This window comes from Erigeron canadensis, chromosome 6, assembly GCF_010389155.1.
Source record: "Erigeron canadensis isolate Cc75 chromosome 6, C_canadensis_v1, whole genome shotgun sequence".
NCBI lineage: Eukaryota > Viridiplantae > Streptophyta > Magnoliopsida > Asterales > Asteraceae > Erigeron > Erigeron canadensis.
Genome location: NC_057766.1, coordinates 27,843,358 through 27,864,989, shown reverse-complemented (window position 1 = coordinate 27,864,989; position 21,632 = coordinate 27,843,358). Strand labels below are relative to the sequence as shown.

The 21,632-nt window shown below is 34.1% G+C and overlaps 2 protein-coding genes across 2 annotated transcripts; both read left to right on the top strand.

Annotated features, from left to right (window-relative positions):
* Nucleotides 1-8,796: 8,796 nt before the first annotated feature.
* Nucleotides 8,797-13,193, top strand: LOC122604613. Its single transcript, XM_043777490.1, has 6 exons — nt 8,797-8,988; nt 10,133-10,660; nt 10,750-12,006; nt 12,078-12,408; nt 12,488-12,743; nt 12,845-13,193. The coding sequence occupies exons 1-6, from the start codon at nt 8,890-8,892 to the stop codon at nt 13,191-13,193; spliced, it is 2,820 nt and encodes a 939-aa protein (XP_043633425.1). The 5' UTR covers nt 8,797-8,889.
* A 135-nt stretch (nt 13,194-13,328) lies between these two features.
* LOC122605973 lies at nt 13,329-14,209 on the top strand. Its single transcript, XM_043778938.1, has 3 exons — nt 13,329-13,765; nt 13,879-14,019; nt 14,096-14,209. The coding sequence occupies exons 1-3, from the start codon at nt 13,389-13,391 to the stop codon at nt 14,106-14,108; spliced, it is 531 nt and encodes a 176-aa protein (XP_043634873.1). The 5' UTR covers nt 13,329-13,388; the 3' UTR covers nt 14,109-14,209.
* Nucleotides 14,210-21,632: the final 7,423 nt, after the last annotated feature.

The following is a 21,632-nucleotide window of genomic DNA, read 5'->3' as shown; positions in this document are numbered from 1 at the left end:
TAGAAAGAATTTATTTAGTTTTCGTTTATTTAGAGGATTCCATTTATAAAATTTTCGCAATAAAGGGAACGTTGTTAGTTTTTAACGTCAATTCCCCGTTAAATGTCACATCACCATTGCTACATCATTCAAAATAGCCTTTTGTGAACTTGTGAATGAATATGTTCACGTTTTTGTTTACATGTATTAAACAAACAAATATATATATAAAGTTTTGAAATTTTTTTTCTTTTGCAACATATATTTTTATAACGTTTCATATATGAATGAACAAAAAAAATCATGTGATCCAATACATAGTTTAAGAGTTTTTAAGGTTCTTACAAAAAATGGGTTCTCAAAATAAGGGTTCTCTAGTGTACCACCCATCATTTAAAAAAGGATTTTCAAAAAATTTCGCCTAACAGCGTCAAAGGAAGCGGAATAAACGTTTAAAAGTCCAAACCAATAAAGTTTGGATGGTTTATTCATCAAATGGTGTTACTAGCCATCATCGAAACAAGTCTAAATGGAAATTCATCGGTTGTCCAACATAAAACAACCGATCGCAAGTCAATACAATTCATAAACATCTTAGCATAAATTCAAAGGTCTAAAGGAACAGCCACTATGGGTAAACTATGATCATCCTCAAGCAATCTACCCATGCCTCGCTCTTTATTCATCAACACTCAAAGCTTGCTAAACTTGAGGGAACAACACATTTCAGGAAACAAGTGTTAGCTAACGAATTAGCTAAGTAAGATAACACATGACTATAAAAACATTTGTCCAATTACAACTTAATAAAAGTTGTATTTCATCATTAAAGCACATATCATTACCAAACATCTCATATAGCCATAAACATCATTCATGTAGGAGCGTTCATCCTAGTTGTGCCTAATCATCTTTTCATCATCACAAATATCATCATTTCAGATGTGACATAAGTCACGCATATCATATAAGGTGTAAGTTTGTGTATAGGCGGTCATAAGACCTAACAGGAACCTCACACCCGACTGGATGGATAAGCCTTTCAGCGGTCCATCAGTGTCGTTAAGGAATGGCAAACCAATCCAGGAGTAGTCCGTATGTTCAAGACATTGGTGGGTAATCACGCTACCCGGAGATACTCGACCACTTAATTATGTTGCAAGAAGCCACCCAAACAACTACATATACGCACCCACAGGGCAAGGGCAAGTACAGGTTAAGTTTAACACTTTCACATCATTTACGAGCTCAATTTATATTACATATAGTTTAGGTGTCCACATTACCTAAACATAACAAATATACATCTTTTACGTTTAGGCCCTTAAACATGCACGTGACATGGCAACTTAAAGAGTCTAGTGAACTATATGAACAAGCCATACAATCATGCACATTTCAATAGTCGTCAACATGTGTCACATTTCATTACATCACAACACATATCATTGGGACTGCATTTCAGGTCTCAATGGTCAATTACATAGCCCATATCACCTCCCGTGTAACCCTGAATACCCATAAGCAAACAAGATATCATTAGGGAAGTTAAAATACGAAAACCATGCTTTTGTTGAACCCTCAGCGTGTCAAAGTAGTGTATATTACCTTGGTATAGCTTACCAACAAGTTAAGAGTATCTTATAGTGCTTGCTAAGTACTCCCGACAACCTAGAACAAGTATATAACCAACATATAAGCTTAAACTAGGTGTACAAGACTCTTGGACAAAGTTGTGCCGCAACTAGTGAAAGTTGCGCCGCAACATTGAAGTCAGAAAATTTGCCCAGACCTAAGGTGTGTCGCAGCTTTTAAAGTTGCACCGCAACGTTTACCCGACCTGCATATGACTTTTGTTACAAACATCAATTCGATCCTTAAACGACCTTAACACCCAATAACGATCTGGAGACTTAAAATTAACATCTTTTATGGTATGATTGATGACTTTAATCCATCAATTGATCCCTTAATCAAACATAAACATTACCCACTCAATTTGATCACCCGAATGACCCGGAATCGATAACGAATTGCAATTATCCCATCCCAAACCCTAAGACTAGAAACAAGACTCATATGATCGACCCATAGGATCACAAATCAAAGTGAAAATCATCTTTTCTACCTGTAGATGATCAAGAGGATGAGAATTCCTAACAAAACTTGCTCGAAACACCAATAAACGAAGGGATTTGATGAATAATTGCTTTTGGAAGGGAGAGAGGATCGACTCTAGGGTTTATCTCAAACATGGAACTGATTTGTGACAATCAGGGATGCCTAATTGCCACTTAACCCCTGGCCATCAACTCCTAATCTTATACTTAGGGCCCCTCAACTTCTAAACTTAACTTTCTTAGCATAATTCACTAGCGGGAGACTTAACACAGTAGCAAGCATTTAATTACATCACGGTACTTTAATTACTTTCATTAACATCATATTAGTCATTTCACACTAAACATATAAGCATTTAATCACATATGGACACATAGACTTAACGATCCTAACGTTAACTAACGGAAAAGTTAAATAGTCAAACACGGAAAGTTTGGGATGTTACATCTAAGATATATATAATATATATATATAGTAAAAAGATAAAATGAAAATTAAAAAAATGTCAAGAACTATGAGAACTTTTATATAAAAGGGTATATTTGTATTTTAATAAATTATCATTTAATTAATAAATATGTGAAACTAAATAAGCCTTGAAAGTCTCACATGATTACACAAAAAAAGGATCAGATATATGAAAATTTTAGTTACCTGCATTTTTTTATTTTTTTAATTCTTATCACAATGATCATTTATTTATTAAGCATTTTATCTAATTTATTTATCAGCATTTTATCACCATGAAAGTCTCATCATTTATTTATTATAAGCATAAGCATTTTAGCTATATAAAACTACAACCATTAATATACAACATCAAGATAATTAAACTTTGTCATATGAACTATTTTATCTAATTTATTCTTTTATTTTCTGATTTAGCATATATAATATTGTGACATCCGCAAAATTTCGATTTGCTAAATTTAAAAAGTTTACTATTCATGTTCTATTTATAGAAAGTTTCTTATGTATTGGAACACATGTTTCTATTTATAGAAAGTTTACTATTCATGTTAACATATAAATATTCATATTGGATTTGCTAAAATTTCTTATGTGTTGGAGCACATGTTTTTTTTTTATTCATCTATGAAACGTTATAAAAATACATGTTGTAGAAAAATGTTTTTTCAAAACCTTATATGTATTTATTTGTTAATATGTGAACGAAAACGTGAACATATTCATTCACAAGTTCACAAAAGACTATTTTGAAGGTTTTTTTTAAAAAGTTTCTTTTACAACATACCTTTTTATATCATTTCACATGTGAATAACCAAAAAAAAGCCATGTGATCCAATACATAATTTGAGAGTTCTCATGGTTCTTACAAAAAAATTAGTTTTCAAAATAAGAGAAATCTATATGTGTGTATATATATATAAAGGTTCATGTGAGGACCATTTGAATTGGAAGAATCATGAAAACTTCTATATTATAACTTGATGTTCATATGTGAATGGTACATGTGAACATATTCGCTCACATATGAACTATCAAGTTATAGTTATAATTACCTATGTTCATATGTAAATATTTCTCAAATGAACCTTACCCTATATATAGAGAGATAAAATGACTTTGGAGTACAAGGAATATGACAAGTGAATTCTATTTAATTTTTTTTCTAAATTTTAACCATTGATTTTTTTTATGAAAAATGATAAATCTTTCTAAAACATTAAGAAGGTGACATGTGGTATCCACTAATTCTCTTTCCAAATCTTGTCCCCTAATTTTTTTACATGTTATCATCTCATGGTTAAAAAAATTATTTTTTATGTTTTCATATGTTACCCGTATAATCATATATTCAAACTGTACTTTGGATTTGGATTTGGATTAGAACATGTACAGTTGATTAGAACTGTACTCGGTTCGCGAGCCTTGTGAACGAGTAAACTCCAACTTTGTTGATTCGTGTGCCCACTCTTTCAATGACTTTATCCACAACAACGGCCTCTTGGAATATACGATGCATGGGAATCTGTTCACATATATTTCTGACGATGGAAAGAAAAAGAGCAGGATAGACAGAATTTTAGTTTCACCGAATTTCATGGATACCTGGCCAGGAGCAGCTTTCACAACCCTTCCTCGTTCACTTTCAGACCACCGCCCCATGATTCTCAACACCTCAAACTTAGACTTTGGTCCTTCCTCTTTCAGATTCTTCAAACTCTTGGCTTAAAAGACCCGAAATTGATGATATTGTTTCACACAGCCTCAACACCGAACAACACCATGGACGCCCTGACCAAATTCTCAATGCGAAACTCAAGAAACTAAAGATTGATCTCAGAGAATGGAACCGCAACAACGCTGCCACCGAAAACTCCGAAAAAAATTCCCTCATCAACCAACTCGACTCCCTCGATGCAATTATCGACCTTCGTGACTATACCGATGATGAACTTGCCCTCTGGACCGAAACCAAAGAAAAACTTCAAACCCTTGAACACTCCCACACCCTGGATCTTCACCAAAAGTCAAGAAACAAATGGGTTAAGTGTGGCAATGAAAACTCAGCCTTCTTTCACCGATCCATAAAGAATCGTATTGCAAAAAACCGAATTCATGGGTTGATGATCCATGACAACTAGCATATTGATCCACTAACGATCCGCCAAGAAGCCTTCAATCACTTCAAAGAAAAATTTTTTGAGCCCATCTACAATAGACCACAAATCATTTGTCAAGGCCTAAAAATTCTCACCCCTTCTGACGCCAACTTCCTTATATCCCCTTTCACCCTTAACGAAATCACTCAAGCAGTTTAGGATTGTGGCAGTGATAAAGCCCCGGGTCCAGATGGGTTCAACTTTGGTATCATTAAAAGGTACTGGAACGAGTTGAAGATGGATTTCCTTAATATTATGCTCGATTTCTTCCATTCGGAATCCTTGAGCCATGGCTGTAGCTCATCACACATCACCTTAATTCCAAAAAAACCATCTGTGCAGTCCCTTAGTGATTTTCGCCCCATAACACTAATTGGATGCATAAAAAAAAAATTTCCAAAACCCTAGCTAACCGACTCAAGGCTGTCATTGCTTCTGTGATCTCACCCTCGCAATCAGCTTTTCTCACTGGAAGAAACATCATTGATGGCCCCCTGATTTTGAATGAAGTTATCACTTGGCTGAAAAAAAACAAACGTGAAGCTTTCTGCTCAAGATTGATTTTGAGAAAGCGTTTGACACCGTGAACTAGAACTTCCTCCTTTCCATTATGAAACAAATGGGGTTCCCTGACCGTTGGCTGCTTTGGATTAAAGGTATTCTCATCTCCACCAGATCCTCCGTTCTTATAAATGGTTGTCCTACCCCAGAATTTAATTGTGAACGAGGTATGCCCCAAGGCGATCCACTCTCGCCTTTTCTTTTCATCATTGCCATGGAATTTTTTCAAACATCTTCGAGAAAGCGTCCAACCTCGGGCTTTTTTCAGGCATCAGACTACCTCTTAACGGGCCTATCATATCCCATCTATTGTATGCAGATGATGCAATACTCATTGGACAGTGGTCCTCGACCTACATGGCTAATATATCCCGACTTTTGACATGCTTCCATCTCGTCTCTGGTCTGAAGGTGAACCTCCAAAAAACGTGCTTCTTTGGCCTAAATCTTCCACCAGAATCCATAGCCATCTCAACCGACATTCTCCGTTGTAAAAATGGGCAATTTCCATTATCATATCTTGGTCTTATTGTTGGTGCCAATATGAACCTGATTAAGAATTGGGCCCCGGTAATCAGAACTTTTGAATCCCGCCTATCACAATAGAAAGCAACAACCCTTTCTCTTGCAGGTCGAATTACCCTCATCCGCTCCGTGCTTGACAGCCTCCCGTCACACTTCTTCTCGCTTTATAAGGCCCCGGTAAGTGTTTTATCTAAACTTGAATCTATACGAAGATCTTTCTTTTGGGGTGGTTCTTCATCTGCAAAGAAAATCTCGTGGATTTCATGGGATCTTGTTATATCCCCTGTTGAATCGAGTGGGCTCGGGTTGGGTAGTCTTCAAATAAATAATCTGTCTTTACTTTCTAAATGGTGGTGGCGATGGCATAATGATCCAAGTTCACTTTGGGCTCGTGTCATTTGCTCCCTCCACACATCCAATCGAAACTGTTCTCCGGTCCCCCTAAAATCAGATTTGGTGAGAGTTTGGAAGGTAATTGCCAACCTAAACTCTCACCTCACCCCGTTTGATGTTTGCTTGGATCGTCTGTTCACAGGAAAAGTAGGTGATGGCGCCAATATTAGATTCTGGCTAGATGCTTGGATCGACAAAACGCCACTGTACCTCAGTTACCCGGATCTCTTTAGACTCGAAAAACACAAGGATTGCTTCATAAAAGACCGTTGCACTGGTGAAGGAAGATTCTCCCAATGGGAATGGTGTTGGAGCACTCCACCATCCTCACACAATGAACTCCACCAATTCCAGTCACTACTCGCCCAAGTCATGCGCATCTCTCTATTAAACACTCCAGATTCATGGATTTGGGAATGTGACCCCTCTGGCTCCTTTACCACGAGGTCAATGAAAATCAAACTCCAGCTTGCAACCTTTGGGCCCAACAGATGGACGTTCCCCTGGAATAGACTTGCACCACTAAAAGCAAACGTCCTTGGATGGCGCCTAGAACTCAATCGTATCCCAACCAAAGACCAGCTGGCTCTCAGACAAATTTTCTTAGCCACCACGACCTGCCTTCTTTGCAACAGCCATGACGAATCAGTCGAACACCTTTTCTTACACTGCTCGTTTACCGGCTCATTATGGTCCCATCTACTGTTATGGAGTCGCACCCCTATTGCCAAACCTTCCAGCATCCGGGAACTCTTCTCTTTCCATAACGATCCACACATACACCCCAGCAAAAGACCCGTCATCAACCTAATAGTTATTGCTTTCTGCTGGACGATGTGGAAAATAAGGAACGACTGTACTTTCTCAAGTAAGCCTCCATCTCTTCGTTTTGCAATCAAAGAGCTGAAGTCGATCAGCTACCTATGGATGTCAAACAGATCCACCAAGACCCGGATTGACTGGCCACAATGGTCTACTTTTAGTATTTAATTCCTGTCAATTTCTACATGTTTTTCCCTGAATATATTAAGGACTTTTGCCTTAATATTAGCTTGTATCTCTAGCTCCTCGCTAGTTTTTTATTTTAATGAAATCTTGAATGTTCAAAAAAAAAAAAGAACATGTACAGTGCAATCATATCACCACTTTGCAGAGTCAGGCATTTTCTGTCACAACTTATCACTTCAAAGTTCAAACTGCCCCTAACCCTCATAATTAATCTCTTCATGTACAATCATACTTTTATACTTTGGGAACCCAACACTGGCCGTCAGCCACCCCGTCACAACCCATCACTTCAAACAGCCCCTAATTTTATTTTTTCGTTTATTTGACCGGCGTAAAAAAAGGCAATTAAAGCCCTTAACTAAGCTCTTCATGCTTTCTAGGATAATTATTTTCTAATACTAGTACGGTATGTGTAATGCGATGACGATGACAACGGTATTATGATAATGGCGAATTAAGTAACGTAGATAATTGATGTAAAAGAGTTTTTGATTTAGAGCGATTATTCATTATTGAGATATTTTATACTAATATAAATAAGACATTGATGATGTAATTAATGTTAAGGGTTCTGGTGATTTAATTCACTACGGTTAGTTTGATCAATTTGTATGTCTCATTTTTTTTTACATTTCAACATGACACTATAATATATATACAGTAGTATAAATATATTTTTAAAAATTCTTAAAAGCACATATATATTACAAAAGAAAAATAGATCTTTCTAACAATTGATTTTCGATTTTTATTAATTCTAAAAACTAGTTTTTGATACTTTTAATTACAAAAATCAAGTATAATTTTTTTCCCACAAATAATTAATAATCATTTAGATGTTGACATTACTTATACCCCGCACAAAATGGAGGCGGTGATTGGTGGCGACAATGATGGCGATGACATGTGGTGGCAGCGACGACTACATCTGGCTATGACGCTGATGACGAGTGGTGTAGGTAGTTGATGTAAAGATAATTTGTGTAAAAAATACTAATGTACATTGTTATTTTAAAAGTTGAGTAATATATTTTATAAATTATTTTATTTATAATAATTTTTAGGACATCAAAAGTATTAATGTATTAGGCTAATGTAGATATTTCCATAACTTGCCCTTAATATTTTTTTAAAAGGTGAATTTCGCTTAAAATTTTGTGTTAACGGTTATACACATTATATGTGAGTAAAGATAAAAATTACGAGTAATACTTTTGGAATTCGTGATTTATAAAAATAACAATTATATATTGGTAATTTATAAGTTAAACGAAACAATACGAAACGACTAGAATAAATACGAATTGAAGCATATATATATATTTTATTTTTGAGCAGCGACTAGAATATTGTGAAATCACATCCTTTAAAGTTTTAAGTAGTGTTTAAGTTAAAGCTGCTTCCTGGAGACTGGAAACAGTAGCGAGTCCACCTTAGGTTCCTTTTTATCCTTTACGGCTTTACGTAAGTACGTGTGCTAATATACAAACATCAAACTAACCTTCATTTTTCCAATATGCAAGTTCTGGTTCTCTTCAGTTTCTTAACTTAAATTAGCTGCTTCTCTCTTTACTACTAAGTACTACTCGTAATTGTTTTCATAATTGATGTTTGTCTACTTTTAATATATTGCTCTCAAAGAAGTAGTATATATAAAAAAAAACTGCATCTCAAATGGCAAAGGTTACTAGTAACAAGCACCAAGAGTTGGTTGATGTGGTGTTTTCTTGGTCTCTTAGTGATGTGCTCAATCAAAATCTATACAAGGAAAAGGTGCGTACTACCATTTTACTCATCATGTCCCTTGCTACTCTAATCTATTTGTAACTGTCAGGTATGGTTACTTACCTCTTATATTCTGCTATCTGTTCAGAGATCCTTATAGAAACAGTCTCTTTACTTTATGTGGAGTCAAAATTGTTATGTTTACATCTTACCTCCTCATACCCAATTTTGGCAGGTACCGTTATTCATAGTAATATATAGTAACCATCTCCCACATAATTTGGGTCCCAATACCTCGACGACATATGAGAAAGGTTAAGATCGATACAACTTTACCTCCACCACGACGGTGTAAAGAGGATGTGCTTTTAAGTTATATCTAAGATAGAAAAGGACTTCTATCCTTGCAAGGCATGATGATAGAATCTTTAACTTCATAGAACTCTTTTAACCCGATAGAACCCTTAACCTAGCTCTCTAGAGGTAAGGGGGTTAACACATAAAAAATATATAATTGACAGATATAGGACCTTTTATCTTTATATATATTAAAAGACAACTGACATAATAGCTTATTAACCAATCATAGCTCTCTATTCACTCAAATTAGCCTTTGATGATGTCATGGTCTATTAATTAGCCAAATTATATTAATAGCCGAACCTTGAGCTGCCACATCATATCCTTACAAATCCTTAAAATCCATACAAATCCTTATAAATCCTTCAAATTCTATAATTTTATCTTCAACCATACAAACATCCTCTTACATATCCTTTAACCCCAACTAAAAACAAAAATATATTATGTAAGGACAAGTAAGGGCATGCCCTTAGTAAGGGCGTCCTTCAAAAAATCTTTAGTTTTAGACAAACTTCAACAGCAAAAAATATCCAGGGACACCTAAAGGTACCCAAAGGCACCCCATTGGAGATAGCCTTATAACGGGAGTAACTTTAAAATTTACTACTACCCCGATTATTTGGTGCTATGCTGAATTTTCAATTGTAGGCTCTAGTTTTGGGTCAACACGATGTTTATCTACCATGAATCTTCATTTGGTAGTAGATGGTATAGAAGCACTTGCAGACCCTGGAAGATGACTCTATGCAAATCTGTTTCCTTCTATTCGAATTGTTGTTTTATGTTTATTAGGTTCTTGCCATAATTGAAGCATGCCTTAATTCAACAGGTAGCAGAGATTCCGAAGACATTTTCATCTGTAATTGAGTATAAAAGGTCATTTGTTAATCTGCTTTTTGAGGAGACACATGCTGACTTGTTCTCTAATATTCAATGCGTTAACCGTTGTCCTACTTCAGAGATTGTCGAAGTGCACATTTCTAATGGGTTTAAGCCTCCTAAAGACTTGTTATACACCGTCATGCTTCCATATCAAGGATCTTATGACCCTCAGGCTGGAGATCTCATTGCTTTGACTACTGTAAGGCCCAAACCTATTGATGATCTAAAGAGGCCAAACGAGACTTACATCATTGCTTTAGTGCAACGCATGTACATAGACAAGTCAATATATAGGACGTTTGTCTTATCATCGAGACCAATCAATTTTCAAGAAGTTGAAGGACATAATTTGAAACACTTTGTTGTTTTTCTTACCAACTTAACAACAAATATTCGTATCTCTAAAGCGCTTAACTCAGAGCTAGAGGGAGACAAGAAGAAGTTGATCGAAACATTACTGCGGGTTAATTCTAACGTAAGCATGAGATGATATTTTCTTTATATCTTTAACATTCTTAATTTTTTTGCAAATTTATTTAAGTCACTTGCTACTACTTATAACAGGTTGAAGAACCTTGTGCTTCATGTTCTATTGATAAAACCAGAGACGTTACTTTTCAGAAAATGAAAGTAGCCGTTAAAACTTTCCAGCTTGATAGTTCACAAGAATCTGCTGTTTTAATCTGCATTGCTGAAAGTGGCTGTCGACACCGAAATACAACAAAGTTAATTTGGGGTCCTCCAGGGACAGGAAAGACTAAAACTACTGGCTCGTTATTGTTTATGCTGTTGGGATTAAAATGCAGAACCCTTACTTGTGCACCTACGAATATTGCAGTCGTAGGAGTTACTAAACGGCTTATGAGCTTAGTAAGGGACTCGTTGTCACATGATACTTATGGTTTAGGAGACATACTTTTATTTGGGAATGGTGAGAGAATGAAGATCAACGATCACAAAGATCTTTCAAATATATTCTTAAATTTTCGTATCAAGAGTCTTTCCGAGTGTTTAGCCCCATGTTCAGGATGGAAAGGTACCAGTGAGTGGATGATTCGTTTCCTTGAGGATCCTGAAGATCAGTACCGATTGTACTTGTTAGCTGAACAGGTTGATCGAAATGATGAGGAAAAACATACAGATGAAGAGTCAAATGACTTGCGTATAAAAAGAGCACTGATAGAGAAGAACTGGAAGACCCTTTTGTTAATTGAGAAGCATTTAAACCGAAAATCAAACATAAAAACTTTTCGAGAAGATATTTTGACTTTTGAGCAATTTGTCACAAATGGATTCAGATCTCTTGGGAATCACCTTATATCCTGTGTTGAAAACTTGTACACACATATGCCGACATCAATTATTTCTGTAGAGGCAGCTAAACAAATGATTTGTCTAGTCCGTTCTCTCAAGCTTGTTAAGAATTCTCTCACCGAAGCAGTTGCGAAAAATGCAGGGTTAAGAGAAGCTTTAAGAGGATTAAATGATGCTAGGAAAACAGGAAGTACTGATTTACATGGTTGCAGAATGTCGAGTCTCAAAATACTCAAATACCTTCAAGACACACTTTGCCTTCCACGACTCATGGGATATAATGCAATCAAGGGGTTTTGTATGGCGAATGCTTTATTAATATTTTGCACTGCATCGAGCTCCATTAACTTGTATACAAGCAAAGAGAAATCTTTGGAATTTCTTGTGATCGATGAAGCTGCTCAGCTAAAGGAATGTGAATCTCTTATACCTTTGCAGCTTAATGTTATTCGGCATGCTATCCTAGTTGGGGATGAAAGACAACTCCCTGCCATGGTTCAAAGCAAGGTATTGATCTTCTTTACATTTGAATGGTCTCGTGTGGGTGAGTGTAGTATTAACATTTAGTGTTTTTGTAGATTTGTAAGGAGGCTGAATTTGGAAGGAGCTTGTTTGAGAGGCTTGTGTTACAAGGGCATAAGAAGCACCTTCTTAATGTACAATATCAGATGCATCCGTCAATAAGTAGATTCCCAAATAAGGAATTCTACAACAATCAGATCTTGGATGGGGCAAATGTTAAGAGCAGCACTTATGGAAAGCGTTTTCTTCCAGAATCTATGTATGGCTCATATTCATTTATAAATGTAACATCTTCAAAGGAGGAATTTGATAGGAATCAGAGCACGAAGAATCTCATGGAAGTGGCTGTGGCTGTTGCTGCTGAAATAATTGCAAACCTCTTTAAAGGTACTTGTATCTCTTTCTTTCATTTTTTTTCTCTCTCTCTTAATCAATCTTTGAACTCCTTATGCTATCTTTATAGAAGTTGTTGCAAGAAGGCGAAGGGTAAGTGTTGGTTGCATATCGCCATATAAAGCTCAGGTTAATGCAATACAGGAAAAAATTGGCAAAAAGTACTTGGGCTATGAAAACTACTTTATTGTGAATGTCCGGTCGGTTGATGGCTTTCAAGGGAGCGAGGAGGATGTAATTATTATATCCACTGTGAGATGTAATGGTAAAGGGTCTATCGGCTTTCTTTCAAATCATCAAAGAACGAATGTGGCACTAACCCGAGCCAGGTAACAAGCATATTAGCTAATCATTCTCAACTTTCTTGTTCCATTGTATTTTGTTCCAGGTAACAAGCATATTAGCTAATCATTTATTCTCTCATCTACAGATACTGTCTTTGGATTTTGGGGAATGAATCGACTTTAATGAATAGTGGCTCTATCTGGAAGCACTTAGTTATGGATGCCAAGAATCGTGGCTGTTTCTACGATGCGACTGAAGACAAAATATCGGCTCGGTTTGTCAAAGATGATAGGACACTCAAACAAGGCTCAAACTTGGCTAAATCTGAATCCAGTAACAACAGCTCAATTAAACATGGCACAAACTTGGCTCAAGCCACTAAAAATGATTTTCGTGAACTTGATTGTATATTCAATATGGATTCGCCCCTTTTTGGCGAGGCCAAATGGCAGGTAAGTAAAAACATGGGACTTATCTTTGCATGTTCAGTCTAATTGTTTCTCAGCTCCTGATCAATATTTCATGCACATAAGCTACTATATAATATCCTTTTTGTTTTTGGCACATGGCAGGTAAAGTTCAGTGACATGTTCTCGGAGACATTTGAAAAGTTGAATGATCTTGAGATTCGAGAAAAAGTAGTTACTCTTGTTGCTAAGCTTGCAAGTGGATGGCGGCGTCTCCCAAAAATGGATATAAATGCTAAAGTGGACACGGAAGGAAATTCAAGATTCAGAACCTTTGAGATCTGTAAGCAAGTGGTTTCCTTTCTAGGAAGTCTTGGTAGCATCTGGCGTCAACCGGATAAAGATGGAAATGCTGAAGAATACAGAGAAGAAGCTAAAACATGTCCAATTCTCGAAAAGTACAATGTTACACAAGACTTGTGTTTGATTTGGGCGGTAGACATTGTAGTAAAAGATTCTCTTTGCATCCAAGTGCTAAAGATCTGGGACATCTTGCCATTTTCTAAGATTGATGAAATGGAGAAGGATTGGATGGAAAAAGTATATGGGAATTATACTAAAAGCATGATGAACCGCTGTAAAGAAAAATGCGTTCAGGGGTATGTTCAAGTTCAGTCCTTAATTTCTGTCCGTACTTAATGATTAGTGGTCATAGGCTATATGGCACGCAGTAAAACATACCTTTTATTGTGTTGAATATATGGATTTACAGGAATCTTACACTCCCGATTACATGGCCCGTAAACATGGAAACTGATTCAAGTTGGTCCTTAGTAAATCAGTTAGCAGCGATGAGCTTGAGGAACCAGCATGGATCAGGATCATCATCAGCGTCAAGAGTTTCAGTTATCGGGTGAGTTCATGTTTTTGATAGGGAGTTAGGTTGATATATTTTGCGCAAACATGACTCTGTTTTATTTTCTGTACAGGGGAGGTTTGTAAAAAGAAATGAACCAGGCAAGATTAAAGATCTCATGTAAGGGGAAGTTATGTCGTAAAAACAGCCTTTCGCCTATATCCTTTTTGCAGGAACTAAGTTTGAAGAACCCAAAACTCATCTTTTGATCTGATGTATCTACAAAATTGTGGTTCTTCTGATATATTCCTACTTTATATCTTGGAACTCAGGCTAGTGTTGCAATGCTTAACTATCGAAGTCCAAATTGTAATCGATCTCTTTTGGCTCTGCTTCTCTGATCATGCAGAAATATCAAATTTTGTCATGGGCATGGAATTCATATGATTTCCCCCAGAACCGGCTTAACCTTTTTGGTAGCCTTAAACGTAGTTATATTTTGGGGCCTTTTTCAAGTCTATAAAAAACTTATTTTCTTTGGTTTGGACTCAAAGTCTATACCATTTTTGAATGAAACTAATCAAATAATACATACAAAAGTTTCGTAAAAATAGCGAACCACCAGCAACACTTTGGAAATCAAAAAGATTTGTAGCCATCAATTTTATCGGGGAAATTCGAGATAACAAACAGATAACCGAATTTCCCCAATAAAGATTGAATCAATTTGGCGGTTCACCCAAACTATTCAATCGGATACAATCAAAGATTAAGAATTTTCTGTGTGGATGTGTTTGAGAGAGAAGAACCAGAGAAAAAGAAAAGAATGATCAGAACCTATTACATACGGGACATATATTGATATATGTTGGCCCATAAAACTGCATAAACGGCAGTTAACAATATAGGTTTTTCGAGTTGCCACATTTGGTCCCTCAAGTTCCGAAAATTAAATTTTCGGAGGGATTTTCAATACAGCTCGACCCCAGCCAGGGGCTCTGCCCCTTGGACCCCGCTCCCAGGGGCGCTGCCCCAGGACCCCCGTATCGCCCCTAAGGTCATAATAAATTCAAATAGGCGTGCACTCCGCACCACCAATCCTATATAATGTATTATTATGACGTTATTGATCAAACAAGTTAACCCAATTACACTAAAATATCCAACAAATTCAAAGTTGTGAACAACCGATTAAGATTTTCATTTTTACTTTGTGTTGTGGAGGCGTGGTTTTCCAAATCTAGTTGTGAGATTTTCATTTTCAATGCTTTCTTTGTTTATTCACACCAATTCATTTACAATTTTGGGGTTTTTTAACAAACATTTCCATTAATTGAGGCTCTGAGCTAAAAATTCAGGATATCCAAAGTCCAAAAATTTTTAACTTTGGGGCCCTGGAAAAGTGGAGGCCTTAAACCATTGCTTGACCCACTAACTCTATAGAGCCGACAGTGATTTCCCCGTATTTATACTATAAAACATAACTGTTGGAGGTTTTTTACCGTTAGCTACCAGTAGTCTAAGGCCTCTCTATAAAGAGAGTTTCCGCATCCGACGCCGCCCAACGCTGTGCCACCCGAAGACTGCAAGTAGCACACTGTCACGTCCACCGTTGCGTCCGGAGGGTTTGTGCCAAGAATAGAAGCACGTCGGAAGTTGCATGTGGGTCCCAACCAGAGGGTTGGAGCTCACCTTTCTTTTCGTTCCTATTTTATTTTATATATATATATATATTATTTGTGTGTGCGCACGTGTGTTTGTGTGTTTGTAGCTACATCCATTGAAGAAGATGGATTGGGTTAATAGTGAAATGCTTATTTGAGAACTAAAATTTCCATGCAAACTAGCAAATTGGTCAAAACATATTGTATCTGAACCTAACACGATATGTTTTCTAATAACAAATCGTGTTAAGTTTTAAATCACAGTGTGTTTTGACCAGTTTTTTATTTTCACGGAAATTATAGTTTTCAAAATGATCACAACCCATCCAATGGTAAAGAAGTCTCTCCACGAGGGTTTGGATTTAGGCGACTCGGGTTTAAGTCTTAGAAAGCAAGGTTTTTCCTTAATATGTTGTCGTGCTTTTGGACGGATTATTAGGAGGTTTTCCTCCTATTACGCATTAGGTTAGGGGCCTCTCTAGCATGAACCCAGTTAAGACAGATAATTTAGACCTTCTATTGTGACCTTTCAAAAATTATAAAAGCATCATAAACAGCCCCTGCAATATGTGTCAAAGAGAGAAAAAAACATACAGTTTTTAAAAGTTTTCATTTTAACCCTTAAATTAGAGTTCATTGGTTTTTTTTATAAATTTAGCATCAATATTTTTATTTAACTCCTAATATAGCCCTTAAATTTTTAATGTTATGTGTGTTTTATTATTAAAGAAATGTGTTTTTATTTATTTTTGTGTAAGAAAATAATAATAAAATATTAAAAGAATAGATGAAGGATAAGGGGTTATAAGGAGTAAGGTGTTCTTGATGTGTTTTTGGAGAGAGAAAAACTAACGTGGTTACAGGAATAATGGAATAATAGATGAAAAATAGATGAAAAATATGAAAATTAACTATGATGGTAGAAATAAGGGTAGGGATAAATCTACAACAAAATTTTACCATCTACAACAAATGTACATATTTTACTGCGCAGAGTATAACTGTATATTGCATGCATTGTTGTAGATGGATAAATATCGTTGTAAATTTATCAATTCCCTAGAAATAAAGGTATCTTATAATCTTACATGTTGAGATGAAACAAAAAAAAAATCGAGGTACAGTTGTTTTATTTGCATAACAAAAGTGGGTGAATAGAAACAAAAGTGAGTATAGTAGAAACATATTTATACTATACTAAAAACTTATAGGAATGTACAAGTAAATTATGCGTGAAATGTACAAGTTCGTATAGCACATAAAAAACTTTTACCATATTTCATTTTTAACCTCCTAAACTTTATATTTTTTTAACTTTTGCCCCACATTAAAGTTTTCGTTTTTATTTTCTTTACACTAAATTATTGGGTTCTCATGTTTTCATCAAATAACTTTCGTCTGGTCACGATTTTACTTTTAAACATTTGGTTTGACTATTTTTATTCGTCTTTTTATATACATAACGTTTTTTAATTTGTCCCACATCAAAGTTTTCGTTTTTATTTTCTTGACACTGAATTTCTGGGTTCTAATGTTTTCATCAAATAACTTTCACCTGGTCACGATTTTGCTTTTAAACATTTGGTTTGACTATTTTTATTTGTCTTTTATATACATAACGTTTTTAAATTTGCCTAAATCAAAGTTTCCATTTTTATTTTCTTGACACTGAATTTCTGGGTTTTAACGTTTTTATCAAATAACTTTCACATGATTACGATTTTACTTTTTAAATAAAGAGTTTTGTTAATGAAAGTCCTTAAGGATGTCGGTATTAATTAATTTGATGCATTAAAGTTTGTACTTTGTCTTGAAAATTCAGGAGGGCGGTTATTGATATATAAAGTACTACTTTTTATGCATGTAACAAGCCCTTAATGACAACCCTTTGGGCTGTCATTAGCATTTTTCTTAAATATATAACGTTTTTAAATTTGTCCCACATCAAAGTTTTTGTTTTTATTTTCTTGACTAATTTTTGGGTTCTCATGTTTTCATCAAATAATTTTCACATGGTTACAATTTCTGTTTAAAAGTTTATATTATATTTAAAATATTACTCAATATAGTTATTGTTTATGTTTTTATACATCTTATAACACTTTTAAAAAATTTTTTATTGTTATTGTTACATGTTTAATTGTCTTTTTTATTTTTTAGTTCGAATATTTGACATAAATTTGAGTCTAAAATTTTGTCGTGTAGAAAGCGTACCCCGCGGCAACGCGCGAGTACGATAACTAGTTACTAACTATTGTAGTGAAATCATTAACATTTCCGTTAGTCTGATCCCAACTGCTCTTCGTGAGCCTCGTCCACCATCTCGTCGATATCGACATTGTTGGCAGCAAGCTTTTCGAATGCCTCTTTGTCAATCCCCATCGATGGGTCGAGAGCGAAGACGAGGTAGTAAAGTTTGTTTTTGTTTTTTTTATAATTAACGTAACGTTTAATTTTTTTTTTATATAAAAAAACACTCACTTATTTGAACCCAACTTGTTTAATACAACTCAAAAACATCTTTAATTTTTCACACATTTCACTACACTTATTTACCAAAATACACTTTTAAACACCCAAATGGATTCATTTTTTGGTAGTTCAAGCATACAGCCAAGTATGGCGCTCTTGGAGGTAAAAAACATGTTGCAGTTACATACACTTGACGACGACAAGAACATAACGGATGTGAGGGCCGTAAATAACAACATAAACGCTAAAAAGTCGTCGTTCATGGCCGAGTTTGAAGCTCGGCGAGCAAATCCTAATAACCTCAACCCCCAGTACGTCACGTACCTGCAGTAGAAGGTCAACTGGTAGTTTAAGGAGAGAAAAAAAAAAAAGAAAGGTTGATTTTAACTTCTTTTTTTCTTCTTTACTTTTCATTTTTAATTTTTTATTTTTAGTGAAAACTCATTCCAAAGAAAAATTAAAAACTCAAAAAATAATTCCCTCAAACGTGTAAGCTGTGTTTCTTTTTCTTATTATTATTGTTTTTATTTATTAAAAAAATTTAATTTTGTTTTGAAATAGGTTCATGTTAACAAAATATAAAAAAAAAAAATTAAAGAAAAAAAACAAGCTAAAATTAATTTTAAAACCAACTTTCTCCATCTGTCTTCTCTTATTAAGTCATATTCTTACAGGATCCCTACCCTACAAATAAAAATAAAATAACTTTTTTAAGAGTTAATTGCAAGATTGGTCCATGTGGTTTGTACATTTTAGCAATGGGGTCCCTATTCGAGAATCGTTGCAATGGGATTCCTATTTTGAGAATTTTTTGCAAAATTGATCCAAATTTGACGGATCCGTTTTAGATGGCCGTCAAGTGTGCACGTGTGCAGGGCGTGTGGGGGTATTTATATACTTTCCACCCTTAAGGACCCCCATTGTTAAAATGAAAAACCACAGGGGACTTATCTTGCAACTAACTCTTCTTTATATATAATAAAATACTATTGGCCTAATCATTTTTAACACTCAAAAAATTTTAGTTAACCTAAAAATTAAATTTACATGTATCATAACTAAAATTATAAACCAAAAAATATGAAACTAAAAACCTTTTAATTATTAATTATATATTTATATTAATAGTTGTAGAAAAGTTACAGTTTTTAAAAATTCATCACTGAATAACTTTTTTTACTTTTCCATTGAAGAATAAATCTTATTAAATAAGTAACTTTAATATAATTTTTAACACTCTTTTACCTTTTTATGATTTTTTTTGTTAAATTACTAAAAACATATTTCCACTAAAAATTCTAAAACTTATAAATACTTCAACTTATGATATTCTAATTCCCATAATAACTAATATCTACTTTCTAAAATTATATCAAAGATTTTGTTTTTTAAGGCAAATATCAAATTCTAGTTTGCCGTTTCTTATATTTGTAAATTAAAATTTATACGTTTTTTTAATTTCATTTATTTACTAATTTATTTTATTTCAAAAAATGTTGTTGACTTTCTATGCATTTGACTCGATAATAGTTAACTAAAATACCATATATGACATTTATATTATTCGAACATATTTGTTTTTTTCTTTTAAAAAGATATCAAATTTTAAAATACAATCTTTTATTTATTTAAACTTATATAATAACAAAAGTTTATATATAAATTAGTTTTCTAAAAGAAAAGTATTAATATAAGGTATATCTCTAGTATTAAAATTTTAAAATGCACATAAATTTACTATTACAAACCTAACGAACAGATAATTGTATGTTACAATCTCCTGAATTAAATAAAAATAAATATCATGGTGTGAGTTGTAAGATTGGTCCCTGTTGTTTTTCCATTTTAGTAATGGGGGTCCCTGTGGGTAGAAAGTACATAAATACCCCCATACGTGCTTACTTGACGGCCTCCTTTAACGGATCCATCAAATTTGGACAAATTTTGCAAAAAAAATTCAAAATAGGGACCCCATTGCAACAATTCTCGAATAGGGACCACTTTGCTAAAACGTACAAATCACAGGGACCAATCTTGCAATTAACTCTTTTTTTAATTAAAAAAGTAGTTTTGAATAAAAAAAATGTTTATTTTTTATTTAAAATAAAGTTTGATTGAATTGTTAAAGAGTGTAAGATTTAAAATCCTATTAAAATTTAAAGCTACTGATTTATTCTAATTTAAAGTAATTTATGTTTATTTTTACTTGAGGGAGAGATAGGTTGAAATTTTTTAAGGGCATTAATTTAGTCACTCTTTATAAAATAGAAATAAAGATATATTAAGATGAAGGGTAAATTTGACATATCAGACTCTTAAATTTAAGGAATGGGGGGTTGAGTTTGTTTTATAAGGGAGTGTAAATATTGTAACTTTGGATGATTTTTTTTTATTAGAATGTAACTGATAAACACAAAGTAGTAATTATTTTCGTTATAATGTTCTAGTGTGACTAATAGCACTTGTTTTATACTGTAATGAAGATATAACTGTACGATTTTTGCAACTGTTTTTGAGAAAATAAAATAACAAACTTTTTTATTTTCATGTGCTTCTAAGTAAGCGTACTTGAATAATTTCCCTTCGATGATGATAAGGGTATGATAGGAAAGAAGTAGTTCTTTGATGTGTCTTGGAGAGAAAGAACTGATATAACAATCAATATGAGGTAATGACGACGTCAGAATAGGGAACCACCTTATATGTAGTGGTAGCCGATGGTAAAGACTAATGCACAAGCCGAAGTAAATGGTAATTATCAATAATGAGCTGAGTGGAGACAAGTGAATAGAAACTATTCTGGTAAAAACATCATTAACATTAAAATAGATTTTTACCGAATGTTCGTTTTCTCATAGATTTATACAAATGTTATTTAAAAGGATATTTGTGAAGAAGACAACAAAGTATATCATTTTTCATTTGGAAACTTCATAATGAAGATATCTCTGTAAATGCGATCGAAGAATATATATTTCGCTATATTCGCATGTCTCTATTGGCTACAGAGAAAGCAAATTAAATGAATTGGGAAAAATGGAAAAAGGTGTGTCAGTATGTGGAACTTTAGTTCGTGGAAATTTAAAGAGTCGTCGTGAGGCGCTATTGTGGTCCTCGTCCTAAGTTTTAATTGGTGGTCTTTGTCGGGTATATGTGGTTGCATATGTAATTATTGGTCGAATCTTAATTCTTAGATAACTATAAGTAATAAGTGCACTCGTATAAGGTTTAATAATAATCAATAGATCGATGATTATTAAAAAGTAGTTTTTTTTTGGTAGTGTAGATATAATTCTTAAACTTTAGTTAATATAGAAAGTGAAGATAGCTTGGAACCAGATTCGTTTACCGTAAGTTTATAATTATCTAACACATATGTATGTAAAAATGTGTTTATCGTTTGCTAAAATAATAATAAATGAAAATAGTTATGTTAATCAATATATAAATTATATAAACAATTAATATATATGGTAAAATAATAATATATATAAATTTAAATTTTAAGATACAATATAAAATTATAGATGTTTA